Source organism: Anomaloglossus baeobatrachus, chromosome 9, assembly GCF_048569485.1.
Source record: "Anomaloglossus baeobatrachus isolate aAnoBae1 chromosome 9, aAnoBae1.hap1, whole genome shotgun sequence".
Taxonomy (NCBI): Eukaryota; Metazoa; Chordata; class Amphibia; order Anura; family Aromobatidae; genus Anomaloglossus; species Anomaloglossus baeobatrachus.
This window is the reverse complement of record NC_134361.1, coordinates 26,858,958-26,877,942: the sequence shown is the minus strand read 5'-3', so window position 1 is coordinate 26,877,942 and position 18,985 is coordinate 26,858,958. Positions and strand designations below refer to the sequence as shown.

Here is an 18,985-nt window from a genome sequence, read left to right as displayed (position 1 = left end):
CTAGATAGGTCCACCAGGGTCTTCTCCACCTAGATAGGTCCACCAGGGTCTTCTCCGCCTAGATAGGTCCACCAGGGTCTTCTCCGCCGTTACCTTGATAGTATCAAGCCATCAGGTTGCTGGTCTCTTCTATTCTTCTGAACATTATGTCCTTCTCCAGTGATTGCTCTTTTCCTATGATGTGTCCAAAGTAGATAAGTCAAAGCTTGGTGATTTTTGCTTCAAGTGACATGTCTGGCTTCATTTGTTGCAAAATTGACTTCATTGTGTTCTTTTTGCCATCCATGGTATTGATAACATCCTTCTCTAGCATCAGATTTCAAAGGCGTTGATTCTTCTCCGGTCTTGTTCCTTTATTGTACAGGTTTCACATCCATGTGTGACTACAGAAAAGACCAGACTATGTACGAGCCGAGACTAGACTATGCACGAGCCAAAACCAGACTATGTACAAGCCGTTTCTTCGTCCCCAGTGAAACATTCTTTGATTTGAAGATCTTGTCCACTGACCTCATTATTGATTTACCCATAGCCTTATTTTCCCTGCAGGGGCGCTGCAGTTGAAATTCAGATTACAGCTGATCACTACAGTTCCTTGTCATGAATTTATTGTGTAACTTTTGTTATAAATAAAGATTTAGATAGAGAATATATTTTTAACGACAGAACGAGAAGAATCCAGATGAATCTTATGCAGATTTGTTGGTATTAGTGACCATTACTAGAAATTAATAATAAGCACTGACCTGTACCAGGAGTTGTAGAGACTGTTGTACCTGGAAAATAAAGATAAGAGAGAATTAGCGGGGTGTCTGGTTTATAAAATCCACAGGAAATCTGGAGATAATAAAGAGCTGTTCCTCATTTTGGATCCTTATCTATTACAACATTCTAGAGGAGCGGGCACATCCCTCCATTACACAGATGGCCCATTAATATCAATAAGAGCGGTGTAATGCCTTATTTTTCCTGTGGGGGAGCTACAGGGAAATCCATATAAATTGTAAATGACTCATGGTAACTCTACTGTATACTCCATTGTTTTTCTCATTATACAAGGATAAATTCATTTATAGGGATAGTCAGCTTTGGACCCACCCAGCCTTTTCTCCTATTAGAATTTATCAATTATACGAGTGCCAACAATGAGACCTCTGTCGTGAGCTGACAGATCAAAACTAGACATCCTCTTTAATAGAAAATATATGTGTAATATGTCCAATGACTTATGTGTGTAAATAACACAAAATTATCTACTGACTGACCTGTACCAGGAGAAGTAGAGAGTAAGATTGTTGCGCCTGGAAAATAAAGATTGGAGACAATTAAGGGGGTGTCTGGTTTAAAACGCCATAGAGAATAATGAGATAATAATCTGGGGGTCCCCATTTATATCTCCAAACTATTAGCCTTGGTATGTAACAAGGAGCGCTTTGCGCATTAGGCTAGTTTCACACTTGCGTTGGACGGGATCCGTAGCATTGCATTGTGTGACGGATGCAACGGATGCGTTGCATATAGTGGCACAACGGATGCTACGGATCGTACAAAATAACGCAATTCGTTATAGTTTTTTTTTCCTTGACTTTACACATCTGGGCATGCTCAGTTGTGTAAAGACGGATGCGTTAACGGAATCCGCTAAATGACGGATTCTAACGGAATCCGCCACCATAGGCGTCCATTATAAAAACAACGGACGCCGACGGAATCCTGCAGGTTGTGTTTTTTTGAAGTGCAGAAAAACGCTATATGCAGCGTTCCATCCGCCCAACGGTCACTGACGGTCAGCGTCAAAACAAATGATGCGCCGCGGTGCGGATGCAATGCAAGACCATCCGTTGCTATCCATAGCTAATAGAAGTCTATGAGGAATATAACGGTTTCCTGCAACGGTTACCGTAATTCCTCAAGGCTGCGGATAGCAACGGAAGCCGTCCAACGCAAGTGTGAAAGTAGCCTTACACAGACAGCCACTGATTTTGCTAAAAATTGTGTAATGCGTAATTCTGCCTGCGGGCGCGCTGCAGTTGGATTAGATCATTCAGATTACATGTGATTGCTGCAATCCTTGTGATCAGTTTATTGTCTAGAAAACTTTTTAACACCCCCACAAAAAAATTACTATAGAAAACATCTTTAACAATGACACCAGAGAAATCCAGAGGAATCCTACTCGAAGTCGGAGGAAAATCCAGGGCTCGAGGAATCACTGACTGTTACTAGAAATTGATAGTAAGCACTGACCTGTACCAGGAGAAGTAGAGACTGTTGTGCCTGGAAAATAAAGACAAGAAAGAATTATTGGGGTGTCTGGTTTATAATTCCATAGAGAATAATGAAATAATAAATTGTGGTGGGGGGTTGTGGGGGGGTATGTCCCCATTTGGATTCCTGAAATATTAGTCAGAGTATGTAACAAAGTGAGCATGTCACTCTGGAGGAACGGGCACGTTTGTGCATTACACAGACACCCACTGATCTTTAATAAAAAATGTGTAATGCCTTATTTCCCCTGCGGGGGCGCTGCAGTTATATTAGACAATTCAGATTACAGTTGATCACTGGGGATCCTTGTGATCAGTTTATTGGAAAAAAATATTTGAAGACAAAAAAAAGATAGAGAACATCTTTAACAACAGCACCAGAGAAATGAAGATGAATCTTACGCAGTTTTGAAGGAAAATATAGATCTGCAGGAATGTAATAAAACCACTGACTATTACTAGAAATTGATAGTAAGCACTGACCTGTACTAGGAGAAGTAGAGACTGTTGTGCCTGGAAATAAAGATAAGAGAAAATAAATGGAGTGTCTGGTTTACCATAAAGAATTATTATTATTATTTTACGGACTTCATCTCAATTTCGAGCCATGGCGACTTCATGGATAAACGCTCTGGAAAAAGATCAATCTTGTGCAGCCTAGATAGGTCCACCAGGATCTTCTCCGCCGTTACCATGATAGTATCAAGCCATCGGGTTGCTGGTCTTCCTCTACCTCTTGTTCCTTCTATTCTTCCAACCATGATGGACTTCTCCAGTGATTGCTCTCTTCCTATGATGTGTCCAAAGTAAACAAGTCATAGCTTGGTGATCTTTGCTTCGAGTGACATGTCTGGCTTGATTTGTTGCAAAATTGATTTCTTTGTTCTCTTTGTCATCCATGGTATTGATAACCAGCATCAGATTTCGAAGGCGTTGATTCTTCTTCTGTCTTGTTCCTTTATTGTCCAGGTTTCGCATCCATGTGTGACTACAGAAAAGACCAGACTATGTACGAGCGGTGACCAGACTATGTACAAGCCGTGTCTTTGTCACCAGTATAACATTCTTTGATTTGAGGACCTTGTTCATGGACTTCATTGTTGATTTGCCCATAGCCTGAGTTCCCCTGCAGGGGCACTGCAGTTAAAATTCAGATTACAGCTGATACTACAGATCCTTGTGATCAATTTATTGTGTAACTTTTTTTTTTTTTTTTATAAAAAAAAGATTTAGATAGTGAACATATTTTTAACGACAAAACGAGAAGCGTCCAAATAAAACGTATGCAGATTTGTTGGTATCAGTGACCATTACTAGAAATTAATAATAAGCACTGACCTGTACCAGGGGAAGTAGAGACTGTTGTGCCTGGAAAAAAAAGACAAGAGAGAATTATTGGGGTGTCTGGTTTAATACGCCATAGAGAATAATGAGATAATAAATTGGGGATCTCCATTTGGATTCCTGAAATATTTGTCAGATTATGTAATAAGGAGCTCATTTCACTCCGGAGGACTGGGCACATTTGTGCATTACTCAGACAGCCACTGATGGTTAATAAAATATAGAATATTATCATTATTCTTATTATTTTATGGCCTTCAGCTTAATCTCGAGCCATGGAGACTTGATGGATGAACACTCTGTAGGAGGATCGATCTTGTACAGCCTAGATAGGTCCACCAGGGTCTTCTACACCATTTTCTTGATAGTATCAGGCCATCGGTTTGCTGGTCTTCCTCTTTGCCTTGTCCCTTCTATTCTTCTGACCATGATGTCCTTCTCCAGTGATTGCTCTCAATGCACAAGTGTACACAGTAGGCAAGTCATAGTTTGGTGATTCTTGCTTTGAGTGACATGTCTGGCTTGATTTGTTCCACAATTGATTTGTTTGTTCCTCTTGCCATACATGGTATTAATAACATCGTTTTCTAGAACCACATTTCAAAGGTGTTTATTCTTCATCTGTCTTGCTTCTGTATCATCCATGTTTCTACAGAAAAGACCAGACTATGTACGAGCCGAGATCAGACTATGTACGAGCCGTGTCTTTGTCATTGTCACCAATGAAATATTCTTCAATTTGAGGACCCTGTCCAGTGACTTCATTGTTGATTTGCCCATAGCCTTATTTGCGCTGCAGTTGAATTAGACAATTCAGATTGCAGCTGATCACTGGGGATCCTCGTGATCAATTTATTGTGTAACTTTTTTTTTAATAAGAAAAGATCTAGATAGAGAACATATTTTTAATGACAGACTTAGAAGAATCCAGATGAATCTTATGCAGATTTGTGTGAATATAGAGGTCTGAAAAAAATTGATAGTAAGCACTGACCTGTACCAGAAGTAGTAGAGACTGTTGTGCCTGGAAAATAAAGATAACAGAGAATTAATAGGGTGTCTGGTTTATCAAATCCATAGGAAATCTGGAGATAATAAAGATCCGTCCCTCATTTTGGATCCTTATCTTTTAGAGCTTTCTAGAGGAGCGGACACATCCATCCATTATACAGATGGCCCATTAATTCCAATAAGGGCTGTGTAATGACTTTCATAGTATATATATACTCCATTGTTTTGAACATTATAGTTTTGTGATAAATGCATTTATAGGTATAGTCCTCTGTGGACACCCCAGACGTTTATCCTGTTAGAACGGATCAATCACACAAGTCCCAACATCCGGACCTCTGTCATGAGAAAATAGTATCAGATGAATCTTACTCAGATTTGGCGAAAATTGGAGGTCTTGGGGAATCTAATAGTATCACTGACCATTATTAGAAATTGATAGTAAGCACTGACCTGTTGTACCAGGAGTTGTAGAGACTGTTGTGCCTGGAAAATAAAGATAAGAGAGAATTAATGGAGGGTCTGGTTTAAAACTCCATAGAGAATTATTATTACTATTATTATTATTTTAAGGCCTTCAGTTCGATTTCGAACCATGACGACTTGACAGATGAACGCTTTGTTGGAAGACCGATCTTGTGCAGCCTAGATAGGTCCATCAGGGTCTTCTCCACCGTTATCTTGATTGTATCAACGTATCGGGTTGCTGGAGATCCTTGCTTCGATTGACAATTCTGTCTTGATTTGCTTTAAAATTGATTTGTTTGCTCTTCTTGCCATCCATGGTATTGATGACATCCTTCTCCAGCATCACGTTTTGAAGGCATTGATTCTTCTATCTTGTTTCTTCATCGTCCAGGTTTTTCATCTATATGATACTACAGAAAAGACCAGACTATGTACAAGCCCTGGTCCACCAGGGTATTCTCCACCTAGATAGGTCCACCAGGATCTTCTCTGCCTAGATAGGTCCACCAGGGTCTTTTCCGCCGTTATCTTGATTATATCAAGCCATTGGGTTGCTGTTCTTTCTCTTCACCTTTGTTCCGTCTATTCTTCCTACCATGAGATTCTTCTTCAGTGATTGCTCGCTTTATATGATGTGTCCAAAGTAGGCAAGTCGTATCTTGGAGATCCTTGCTTTGAGTGACAATTCTGGCTTGATTTGCTTTAAAATTGATTTGTTTGCTCTTTTTGCCATCCATGGTATTGATAATATCTTTCTCTAGCATCACAGTTTGAAGACATTGATTCTTCTATGTTGTTTCTTCATCATCCAGGTTTTGCATCTAGACCAGACGATGTAGAAGCTGTGTATTTGTTGAATGTTCCTCAATTTTAGGACCTTGTCCAGTGACTTCATTGGTGATTGCCCATAGCTATTCTCCAGTTGACTTCCGGTGTCGTCACTGCATCTTCAGTGATCATTGATTTAAGTCCTTGACAACTTCCAGTTTGTCTCTGCCCATCTCAAATGTATCCCGGTTGTACTTGGCAGTAGTCAATATCTTTGTCTTCTTTGTATTGAGTAGGAGTCCAATGTTTGAGCTTTCAATCTTGACACTTCGTAATAAATCCTTCATTCCATCCACGCTTGTTGCTTTCAATGTTGTATTGTCTGCGTATTTAAGGTTGTTGGTGATTCGTCCAGCAATTTTGATTCCTTCTTTTTCAGCAAGTCCAGCCTTCCCGAATACATCTTCTGCATGCATATCAATTGAAGAGAAATGGTGGCAGGATGGCGCCTTTTCTGACGCCTCGCCCTACTTTGGGCCATGCCGTCTCACCGTGTTCCGTTCAGACAGTTGCTTTTTGGTGGCTGTAAAGGATCCTGATGAGGCTGATCAGATGGTTTAGCACTCATATCCTTCATGGTATTCCAAAGTTTCTGGTGATCAACACAGGCAAAGGCTTTGCTGTAGTCAATGAAACAGAAATAGAGCTTCATGGTGTATTCTTTGGCCTTTTCCATTATCCATCTAATCTTAGCAGTTACATCTCTTGTTTCTCCACCTTTTCTGAATCCTGGTTTTTCCTCTGGGCGCTCTTTGTCATAGTAAAGGGTACTTTACACACTACGACATCGCTAGCAATCTCGTTAGCAATGTGAAATTCCAGATCGCAAGTGCGATCTTTTGAGATTGCACATGCGTAAAATGACCTATGTGCGACCTCAAAAGATCACACTTGCGATCTAGAATTTCACATCGCTAATGAGATCACTAGCGATGTCGCAGTGTGTAAAGTACCCTTAAGGCTGTAGTCTTTGTAGAATCTTCAGTACTATTTTGTTGGCATGAGCGCAATAGTGCGATAATTTCCACAGTCGGTAGCATCTCCCTTCTTCAGAATGGGAATAAACACTGATCTTGTCCAGTCCTTGGGCCATTTACCACTTGTCTAAAACTATTGACACATGCATGTGAGGACTCTAATCTTTGTTGTCAAAAGATCATCATCGGTTCCCCAGTCAGCGTCTGGCTTTATTTTCACGGTAATAATCGACGACCTCCATCTTTGTCTAACACATATGTAGTCAATCTGATTCTTATAGACCCCATTTGGTGGTGTCCATTTGCCATGTGTAGAGTCTCAAGAAGGTGTTACTGAGATAATAAACAGGGGTTCCCCATTCAAATTTTTGTACTATTTGTCACAGAAAGTAACAAACAGTGCATTTCACTTTGGAGAACCGTGCATTACACAGTCACTGATTGCAATAAAGATTGTGTAATGCCCTATTTCCCCTGTGGAGGCACTACGGTTGCATAAGACAATTCAGATTACAGCTGATCATTAGGGATCCTTGTGATCAGATTATTGTCTAGAACTTTTTTTTGATAAAAAAAAGTTTAAGCTAGAGAACATACTTAACTGCAAAACTAGAGGAATCCAGATTATTGTTACGCAGATTTGTAGGAAAATAAAGGTCTGAAAAAATTATTCGTATCACTGACCATTACTAAAATTTGATAGTAAGGACTGACCTATACCAGGAGAAGTAGAGACTGGTTTATAAAATCCATATGAAATCAGGAGATAATAATGAGCCGTCACCTATTAGTTAGACCATTCTAGAGGAGCGGGCACATCCGTCCATTACACAGACGGCCCAGTAATTCAATAAGAGTGGTGTAATGCCTTATTTCTCCTGTGGGGGAGCTGCAGGAAAATCTGTATAAGGACCTATGCGCACACTGCGTTTTTTGCCGCAGATTTGCGGTGTTTTTGGGTGCAGAATTGGTGCAGTGTGTGTCACAAGCGTCATGCAGTCCTTCCCCAGCAAAGTCTATGAGAAATCCTAAATGTTGGGTGCACATTGCTTCTTTTTTCCTTACAGGTTTTGCTGCAGATTTTTTGCAGCAAAAAGAGGCAGCATGTGACTTATTTTCTGTGTTTTTCCCTGCGTTTTGCCATTGACAATGTTAAAACTGCAGGGGCAAAACCGCACCAACATGGTAAATTACTTTCATGGGAAACCTATACTGCACTCTATTAATCATTACAGTTTTGTGATAAATGAATTTTTAGGAATCGTGATCTTTGGACCCCCCCAGCCTTTTTCCCTATTAGAACAGATCGAGCACACGAGCCCTAACACTCAGATATATATCGTGAGAAAACAGCACCAGAGGAATCCAGAGGAATCTTATTGGATTTTGAGGAAAATCTATGTCTGGAATAATATAATAGTATCTCTGACCATTCCTCGAAATTCATAGTAAGCACTGACCTGTACCAGGAGAAGTAGAGACTGTTGTGCCTGGAAAAAAAAAGATAAGAGAGAATTAATGGGGTTTCTGGTTTAAAACACTATAGAAAATTACTATTATTATTTTCTGGCATTCAGCTCTATTTTGAGCCCTGATGACTTGATGGATGAACGCTCTGTAGGAAGATCAATCTTGTGTAGCCTAGATAGGTCCACCAGGGTCTTCTCCGTGTTATCTTGATTGTATCAGGCAATCAGGTTGCTGCTCTTCCTCTTCCTTCCTTCTATTCTGCCCACCATGATGTCCTTCTCGAGTGATTACTCTCTTTGTATGCTGTGCAGACGAGTCGTAGCTTGGTGATCTTTGCTTCGAGTGATATGCTTGGCTTAATTTGTTCTAAAATTGATTTGTTTGTTCTTCCTTCCATCCATGGTATTGATAACATCCTTCTCCAGCACCACATTTCAAAGGCATTAATTCGTCTTCAGTCTTGTTTCTTTATCGTCCAGGTTTCACATCCATATGTGTCTACAGAAAAGACCAGACTATGTACGAGCATAGACCAGACTATGTACGAGCCGTGTCTTCATTATCCATGAAATGTTCCTCTATTTAATTACCTTGTGCAGTGTTTTCATTGTTCATTTGCCCATAGCTATTCTCCTATTGACTTCCGGTGTTGTCACTGCATCTTGAGTGATTATTGATCCGAGTAGGTTGAGGTTTACAGCTTCCGGTTCGCTGCCATCCATCTCAAATCTGTCCTGGTCATACCTGGGAATTATTAGTATCACTGACCATTACTAGAAATTGATAGTAACCACTTACCTGTACTAGGAGAAGTAGAGACTGTTGTGCCTGGAAAATATATATAGAGAGAATTAGTGGGATGTCTGGTTTATAAAATCCACAGTAAATGACCCCATGCTATGTACGAGTAAGAGAAGGACTCACCGGTAGTTGTTGGAGAAGACGTTGTTGTAACTGGAAAATTGTTTAAAAGGGACAATTTAGGATTACAGTACTATATAATACTCTGATAAACCTGCCATAAAGTGCCCATATCATCCTCCAAAATGCCCATATAAGACAGTAATATGTTATGATAGTGCTATGGTTGACTTGTACCACTGTCGTCCCGATTGCGACTCCCCAAAGTTATCATGATGGTATTATTGTTATGTATTATGTGTATGAGTCCACAGCCCCATGAAGGGTGTCAGGAGCTTAAAGTAAAGCCTGATAATACCAGCCCCCAGATATCTGCTTTATATTGGCTAGGGGGGAACCTACACACTGTTTTTAAAAATTATTTATAAGTCAATAATTTAACAAAAAATGGATTGGGGTCCCCTCTATTTTTAATAATCAGCCAAGTAGAGGGAATATCTGAGGGCTTATATGTAGAGATGAGCGAACCCGACGTTTGGTATTCGTACCAAATACAGACTTTACAAAAGAGCCAGAAGTTATGTATGTTGACCATTCGCACGAGCATCGTTGTGCTCGGGTGCGCTCGTGCTCAGCCCAGTGCGAGCCTCTTTCAGTGTTTCAATGGCTCGAAGTGGGGTTAACAATGGCAAGATCAGATGTAGTGTGCGTCAAAGAAAAAAAATGGAAATGCCCGACCCACGGAAGTGATCTGTTTATGGCTGGCTGCATGTGGGCGGAGACCCGAACTGCCCAATTAGTGACTTCCATTGGGGTTCAGGTCAAGTTCGGGTCTCAAACTGAACTTTAACTAAAGTCCTGCTAAACCCGCCGAACTGAACTTTTATGGGTCCGCTCATCTCGACTTATATGGGGTTCAGGGTCAAGTTCAGGTCCGGGGTCAAGTTTGTGTAGAGTCTCCTTTTGTGATTTTGTAAGAAGCTATTACTGAGATAATAAACTGGATTTCCCCCATTCGGATTTCTGAACTATTAGCCAAAGTATGTAAGAAAGGGGCATATTTCACTCTGGAGGACCGGGCACAGACAGACACTGATTTTAAGAAAGATTGTGTAATGCCTTATTTCCCCTGCGGGGTCGCTGCAGTTACATTAGGCAATTCAGATTACAGATGATCACTACAGATCCTTGTGATCAGTTTATTTTCTAGAATTAGTTTTTTTTTTATTATAAAAAAGATTAAGATAGAGAATATATTTAACAACAGACCTAGAAGAATCCAGATGAATCTTATGCAGATTTGTAGGAAAATAAAGGGTCTGAAAGAAATTCTTAGTATCACTGACCATTACTAGAAATTGATAGTAAGCACTGACCTGTACCAGGAGAAGTAGAGACTGTTGTGCCTGGAAAAATTAAGATAAGAGAGAATTAGGGTGTCTGGTTTAAAACTCCTTAGAGGATTATTAATATGTTATGGCCTTCAGCTCGATTTCGAACCATGGCAACTTAATGGATGAACAATTTGTAGGAAGATCGATCTTGTACAGCCTACATAGGTCCACCAGGGTATTCTATGCAGTTTTATTATTTGTATCAAGCCATCGAGTTACTGGTCTTCCTCTTTGCCTCATTCATTCTATTCTTCTGATTATTATGCCCTTCTCCAGTGATTGCTCTCTTCATATGTGTCCAAAGTAGGCAAGATATAACTTGGTGATTCTTGCCTCAAGTGACATTTCTGCCTTTATTTGTTCCGAAATTGATTTGTTTGTTCTTCTTGCCATCCATTGTATTGATAACATCCTTCTCCAGCACCACATTTCGAAGATGTTGATACTTCTTCTTCTGTCTTGTTTCTTTATTGTCCATGTTTCGCATCCATATTTGACTACAGAAAAGACCAGACTATGTTCACTCCATATTTTTTTAGGTTTATATGTAAAAGCCGTGTGTTACGGTTGCTGTGGCACTGCAGACTATGTTCGGATTTCTTGATACTGCACATGTGCGAGTGCTGGAAACTAAGTCCTATCTTGGAGCCATTGCACATGTGCGAGTGACATCATCACTGACACGAGGTCACATGTCTCTGACACCTTCTAAGCCGATTGGTCACTGTAATGTGCTTGTGACGCCTTGCTCGGTGATAGGCCAGCGTGACGTCATTGCTGTCGTTCTGACAGCGGATTGGCTCTGGTGTCCTCCATCTTGGATGAGGCACAGAGTCTATATAAGACCCTGACACACACTGCTCGGCGCTCAGTCCTCTTGGTTCATGCATGAGAGTAGACGCTCTGTGCACGTCCCTCTAGGCATCTCTCGGTCTATTCTAGGTGAGCGCTACCAGCAGGGTAGCGTTCTTCTACCTTACAGCTTCGGCTGCGGTCCGTATCCTTACATCTTAGTGGAGCGGACATAGGCAGGTGCCTGAGGCACATGGTCCGGCTGGGCCTTGTGATTCTACTCGTAGGTGGACGTTGCCGCTAGGGTAACGTTCCTTATACTGCGTCTGGCAGTTGTTCGTATCCTCGCACACTAGGGGAGCGAACATAGGTAGGAGCTTTGTGCGGCTTGTGCTGCTGTCCATCTCTTTTGCACCACTAGAAGAGCGGACCTAGGCAGGTGCCATATCTAGTGGTTCGTGTCCTCGCACACTAGTGGAGCGAACGCAGGTAGGAGCTTTGTGCGGCTTACGCTGCTGTCCGTCTCCTGGCACCGGTAGGTGCGATTTCACACTCACTGCTTTTGTCTCTGTGATCATTAACAGAGATCATACCACACACCCTCTGAGTAAGGGAGGAATTGCTTTATTTCCTAACTATATGCCTCTGTGAGTTTAACAGCGGTATTGCACTCTGCACTTGTGCTACTACTATTTACAGCGGCACACTTATATACTCTTCCTCACACATTAACCTATCCCTTTTACGTTAATGCTAAATACGGTAGTCGCTGTGACTTTAACAGTACACGCCGTGATTGGCTCTAGTGTCACTGAGACGTATCAGTGTCAGTACTGCTTCCGTAGTACAAGATACCCCTTATCCTCTGCCATAGTCTGCAGCAGAGACTTTGCACGGTGGACCCTGACTGTCTGATATCCCTTTGGTTTTTATAATCAGACAGCCCCCGTAACACCATGTCTTCATCACCATTGTAATATTCCTCTATTTGAAGACCTTGTCCAGTGACTTCATTGTTAATTTGCCCATAGCTATTCTTCTATTGACTTCCGATGCCGTTGCTGCATCTTGAGTGATCATTGATCTGAGTAGGTTGAAGTCCTTTACAACTTCTAGTACATTTCCGCCCATCTCAAATGTGTTCCTGTTGTTCCTAGCAGTAGTCAATATGTGAAGGCCTAGGCTAGAATATAACTACTATAATACTGCTCCTATGTACAAGAATATAACTACTATAATACTGCATCTATGTACAAGAATATAACTACTATAATACTGCCCCTATGTACAAGAATATAACTACTATAATACTGCTCCTATGTACAAGAATATAACTCCTATAATACTGCTCCTATGTACAAGAATATAACTACTATAATACTGCCCTATGTACAAGAATATACTATAATACTGCCCCTATGTACAAGAATATAACTACTATAATACTGCTCCCTATGTACAAGAATATAACTACTATAATACTGCCCCTTTTGTACAAGAATATAACTACTATAATACTGCCCCCTATGTACAAGAATATAACTGCTATAATACTGCCCCTATGTACAAGAATATAACTACTATAATACTGCTCCCTATGTACAAGAATATAACTACTATAATACTGCCCCTATGTACAAGAATATAACTACTATAATACTGCCCCCTATGTACAAGAATATAACTACTATAATACTGCCCCCTATGTACAAGAATATAACTACTATAATACTGCTCCCTATGTACAAGAATATAACTACTATAATACTGCCCTATGTACAAGAATATACTATAATACTGCCTCTATGTACAAGAATATAACTACCGTACTATAATACTGCCCCTTTTGTACAAGAATATAACTACTATAATACTGCCCCTATATACAAGAATATAATTACTATAATACTGCTCCTATATACAAGAATATAACTGCTATAATACTGCACCCTAGGTACAAGAATATAACTACTATAATACTGCTCCTATGTACAAGAATATAACTACTATAATACTGTCCTATGTACAAGAATATACTATAATACTGCCTCTATGTACAAGAATATAACTACTATAATACTGCCCCTTTTGTACAAGAATGTAACTACTATAATACTGCCCGTATATACAAGAATATAATTACTGTAATACTGCTCCTATATACAAGAATATAACTACTATAATACTGCTCCTATATACAAGAATATAACTACTATAATACTGCCCCCTAGGTACAAGGATACTGTATCTATATATATAATTGCCTTATTCTGTCTGTCTGTCTGTCTGTCTGTCTATCTGTCTGTCTGTCATGCTCCAAAATTGTGTCCTTACGGTGACACAAAGCTGATTGGCCGCTGGGCTCACCATGGCCCCGCCCCCCCACACGGATTGGCCGCTCGCCCAGGCTGCGCCCCCACACGGATTGGCCAGCCGCTCGCCCAGGCTCCGCCCCCCCCACAGATTGGCCTCTCGCCCCGGCACCCTGCAGGCATTGGCAATTCGGCCACGCCACGCCCCCCTCACGCAATGCACGCTAGCTCTGGCCCCGCCCCCTCCCTCCCCCCGCGCATTCCCCGAACTGACACGGCTGTCACGGAGGTGAGTACTGTACTCCCCCCCCCCTCCCCCCCCCCCCCGCATTCCCCGAACTGACACGGCTGTCACGGAGGTGAGTACTGTACTTCCCCCCCTCCCCCACACCCCCCCCGGCCCCCGCTCGCACGGGAGTGGTGTGGATACGTTGGTAACCAAGCTCGCATGGTTACAAGCGCATCAAGGTCCTGCTGCGGCGGAAGATCCACACGCACACACATAACAGCACACACACAAACATACACACACATCAGATCACACTCACTCTCACACACACCTCACACACACATCGCATCCACACACTCACAGCATCCGGCGATATCGCTTGCTTCTCGGCCTCGATACTGTGTTGTGACCTTCCAGGACCTGACGGAGGATCACATGGCCAGAGGCATGTGGTATCTCCGGATGTTGTGAGTGTGAGCGCGTATGTGCGATATCGTCAGTGTCTGTGTGTGTGAGTGTATGCGATCGGGTGTGTGTGAGTGTATGCGATCGGGTGTGTGTGAGTGTATGCGATCGGGTGTGTGTGAGTGGATGCGATCGGGTGTGTGTGAGTGGATGCGATCGGGTGTGTGAGTGTCGGCAGAGGAGCACGGCGTGCTGGAGGAGGCTGGGAGCAGAGAGGCTGATCTTGGGGAAGGCTGGGAGGGGGAGGCTGATGCTGGGGGAGACTGGGAGGGGAAGGCTGATGCTGAAGGAGGCTGGGAGGAAGGAGGCTGGGAGGAGAGAGGCTGATCCTGGGGAAGGCTGGGAAGGGGAGGCTGATGCTGAGGGAGGCTGGAAGGAGAGAGGCTGATGCTGGGGGAGGCTGAAAGGAGAGAGGCTGAGGCTGGGAGGAGAGAGGCTGATGCTGGGGAAGGCTGATGCTGAGGGAGGCTGGGAGGGGAAAGCTGATGCTGTGGAAGGCTGGGAGGACGGAGGCTGGGAGGAGAGAGGCTGATCCTGGGGAAGGCTGGGAGAGGGAGGCTGATGCTGGGGGAGGCTGGAAGGAGAGAGGCTGATGCTGGGGGAGGCTGGAAGAAGAGAGGCTGATGCTGGGGAAGGCTGATGCTGGGGGAGGCTGGGAGGAGAGAGGCTGATGCTGGGGAAGGCTGGGAGGAGAGAGGCTGATGCTGGGGACAGAGAGAAGAGGCTGATGCTGGGAGGAGAGAGGCTGATGCTGGGATGAGAGAGGCTGATGCTGGGAGGAGAGAGGCTGATGCTGGGGGAGGCTGGGAGGGGCAGGCTGATGCTGGGGGAGGCTGGGACGAGGGAGGCTGATGCTGGTGGAGGCTGATGCTTGGGGAGGCTGATGCTGGGGGAGGCTGGAAGGAGAGAGGCTGAAGCTGGTGGAGGCTGATGCTTGGGGAGGCTGATGCTGGGGGAGACTGGGAGGGGAAGGCTGATGCTGAGGGAGGCTGGGAGGGGGAGGCTGGGAGGAAGGAGGCTGGGAGGAGAGAGGCTAATCCTGGGGAAGGCTGGGAACGGGAGGCTGATGCTGAGGGAGGCTGGAAGGAGAGAGGCTGATGCTGGGGGAGGCTGGAAGGAGAGAGGCTGATGCTGGTGGAGGCTGATGCTTGGGGAGGCTGATGCTGGGGGAGACTGGAAGGAGAGAGGCTGAGGCTGGGAGGAGAGAGGCTGATGCTGGGGAAGGCTGATGCTGAGGGAGGCTGGGAGGGGAAAGCTGATGCTGGGGAAGGCTGGGAGGACGGAGGCTGGGAGGAGAGAGGCTGATCTTGGGGAAGGCTGGGAGAGGGAGGCTGATGCTGGAGGAGGCTGGAAGGAGAGAGGCTGATGCTGGCGGAGGCTGATGCTGGGGGAGGCTGGAAGGAGAGAGGCTGATGCTGGTGGAGGCTGATGCTTGGGGAGGCTGGGAGAGGGAGGCTGATGCTGAGGGAGGCTGGGAGGAGGGAGGCTGGGAGAGGTAGGCTGAGAGAAGAGAGGCTGATGCTGGGGGAGGCTGATGCTGGGGGAGGCTGGGAGAGGGAGGCTGATGCTGGGGGAGGGTGGGAGGAGGGAGGCTGGGAGGAGAGAGGCTGATGCTGGGGAAGGCTGGGAGGAGAGAGGCTGATGCTGGGGACAGAGAGGAGAGGCTGATGCTGGGAGGAGAGAGGCTGATGCTAGGATGAGAGAGGCTGATGCTGGGAGGAGAGAGGCTGATCCTGGGAGGAGAGAGGCTGATGCTGGGGGCAGAGAAGCTGATGCTGGGGGCAGAGAGGCTGATGCTGGTGCAGCATGGGGGATGGAGCACGATGGGGGGGTGCGCAGCATCGGGGATGGAGCATGATGGGGGGGGCGCAGCATCGGGGATGGAGCACGATGGGGAGTGCGGAGTATGGCGGATGGAGCACGTTTGGGAGTGCGCAGCATGGCGGATGGAGCACGTTTGGGAGTGCGCAGCATGGCGGATGGAGCACGTTTGGGAGTGCGCAGCATGGGAGATGGAGCACAATGGGGGGTGCGCAGCATAGGGGATGGAGCACGATGGGGAGTGCGCTGCATGGGGGATGGAGCACGATGGGGAGTGCGCTGCATGGGGGATGGAGCACGTTTGGGAGTGCGCACCTCCCCCCAACACACACACACACACACACACACACACGCGCGCACTGCACAACACACCACACACCACACACACACACACACTGGGAACCACAAACAACTGCCCTACACAGACACCCACACACACAGACAACGCTGCACACACACAACACCCAACACACAAACACTGCGGCACACACAAATATACGCACATACCGCACAACACACACATTGCACAAAACATACCTCCCCCCAAAACACACCACACACACACAAACCGCGCAACACACACACAACGCTACAGACACACAGCGCTCCACAAACAACGCAACACACGCAACACACATACAACACCGCTCTCACCCCCCGTCACACCCAGACAACACCCAGAACATGTACAGCCCCTACACAAACACTTGGTAACTACACACAACAACATCTATATATATATATATATATATAACAAAAATCATACATGAACTACACAATACGTAAATTCTAGAATACCCGATGCGTAGAATCGGGCCACCTTCTAGTAACTACTATAATACTGCCCTCTATGTACAGGAATATAACTACTGCTCCTATGAACAATAATATAACTACTATAATACTATATATTATAAGGATATGTTGTAGTATATATTTTTGTGTACATTATATAGTATGGGGAATGGTTGGATACTGCTTCTATTGATTTTGTGAACAGTATGTGTCTCTTTAATTATCTCCTTATGGTTCATATTTCTCCTCATGGTTTATCTACAAATATGTTATTTATTTCTCCCCTTCTCCCTCTTTCTCTCTCTTTTTTCCTTTCTCCTCACATATCCTCTTCTCTTTTTTCTCTTCATTTCCTTCCCCTCTTTTTTTTCCCCCTTTCCCCCCCTTTTTTCTTTTCCCCCTTCCCCCCCCTTTCCCCCTTTTCTTCTTTTTTGCCCCCTTCCCCCTTCCTTTCGGGGAGCTTATATAGGTGGGGAATTATGCCTTTTAGCGGCCTGCCCTCGCCCTGATTTGATGCAGGATTGAAATGTGCTTGCCTTATGGGTATGGATCTTTAATATAGTAATTATTATAAAGTATGGGCAGTCTTTGGGATATTTGTCCCATCCGGGTGCCAGAACCCAAAATGGCTGCACATGTTTCAAAGCCTGCGCTATAGGATGTTGGCGAAGTGCATACCGCCGTAATGGCACTTCCCTGATTTCCACACTGCTATATTAGGTAACGACATGATATGGGGACTGTTTTGTTTGTATTTTTAGAAATAACACTATGGGCACTTTTTTCTACTTACCTAGCGGTTTGCCAGCATCCAAGAGGGCCGTGCGTGTTTCGCATGCCCTGTGCTGTCTGTGATTTCGCGCGCACTGAGGAGCTCCATCCAACGCTAGGTGACGTCCCCCTTGTGGACGTCACTTCCGCCGGGAGACCCGGAAGTGACGCGTGGGACGCAGACATTGCCACAGCGCATGCGGCGCTTAAACGTCGGCAATTACTCATTACCGTCTAGAGTATATATAGATGGGATTTCCTATGCAGGGTCACATTGGCCCCCGAGGAAGCACTTCTGCGAAACGCGTCGGGGCTTCCCCTTTTCCCTACCGGACACTTGATACGGCGATTGCACTGGCACTTTATCTATGGGTAAGCGTTTGTTCCATTCTTTGCACAGGATATGACCTTTTGCTGTCTATGATATACCTTTTAGGGTTTGTTTATATGCCTTATTGTTTTCCTGTGCTATGTACCATCTCTTTTTAAAATCTTTGGGACTACCCTGTATACATATTATGTGCTGTTGAGGTCCTAATATAGGATACCTCTGTTTCTTCCTTATTCCAGCAACTGTTATAATTTTATCTATTTACGGTTTATGACAGTGCCCCTATCTGTAGTGCTATAATAAAAATAAATAAAAAAACATTTATTTATATATACTGCTTGGGTGCATTTTTCATGTTTTCCTATTATGTATGGCCATATAAAACTCAGTTTTTCTTTCTTTTATAATACTACAGTATATTGCATGGCCATTTACATTTTTTTGGATTTCCATCTGTTACTTTTTCTCTTTGTCTACCCATACTATATACGAGTAAGAAAAGGACTTACCGGTGGCTGTTGTTGGAACAGACGTTGTTGTAGCTGGAAAATTGTTTAAAAGGGATAATATATTATTATAGTACCATATAATACTCAGATAAACCTGCCATAAAGTGCCCATATCCTGCTCCAACATGCCCATATAAGACTGCAATATGTTATCATGGTGCCGTGGTGGATTTGTAGCACTGTGGTCCTTATTGCGATTCCCCCAGGTTTTGCATTGATTGGCAGAATAGTGCACTTTTATCCTTGTTATATGGAGCCTCGGTGCACATGCTCCACCACTGCTCTATTCTTTCCTTATGTAGCCACCTATCGATGAGCTCAGATTTTTATGGCAGCCCCA

The 18,985-nt window shown here is 44.1% G+C and overlaps 1 protein-coding gene across 50 annotated transcripts in view; it reads right to left on the bottom strand.

Annotated features, from left to right (window-relative positions):
• Positions 1-18,985, bottom strand: part of LOC142250962 (uncharacterized) — an 87,625-nt gene that overhangs the window by 33,873 nt on the left and 34,767 nt on the right. For 41 of the 50 annotated variants that reach the window (XM_075323356.1, XM_075323368.1, XM_075323383.1 and 38 more), the window contains 12 exons: positions 18,646-18,678; positions 10,603-10,632; positions 9,290-9,319; positions 9,164-9,193; positions 8,356-8,385; positions 5,076-5,108; positions 4,606-4,635; positions 3,606-3,635; positions 2,751-2,780; positions 2,248-2,277; positions 1,266-1,301; positions 747-776 (listed from right to left, as the gene is read on the bottom strand). In XM_075323356.1, the coding sequence (XP_075179471.1) occupies positions 747-776; positions 1,266-1,301; positions 2,248-2,277; positions 2,751-2,780; positions 3,606-3,635; positions 4,606-4,635; positions 5,076-5,108; positions 8,356-8,385; positions 9,164-9,193; positions 9,290-9,319; positions 10,603-10,632; positions 18,646-18,678 (372 nt within the window). The remainder of the gene's footprint in view (positions 1-746; positions 777-1,265; positions 1,302-2,247; positions 2,278-2,750; positions 2,781-3,605; positions 3,636-4,605; positions 4,636-5,075; positions 5,109-8,355; positions 8,386-9,163; positions 9,194-9,289; positions 9,320-10,602; positions 10,633-18,645; positions 18,679-18,985) is intronic. The other 9 variants (XM_075323390.1, XM_075323400.1, XM_075323408.1 and 6 more) reach the window with 5 other exon arrangements.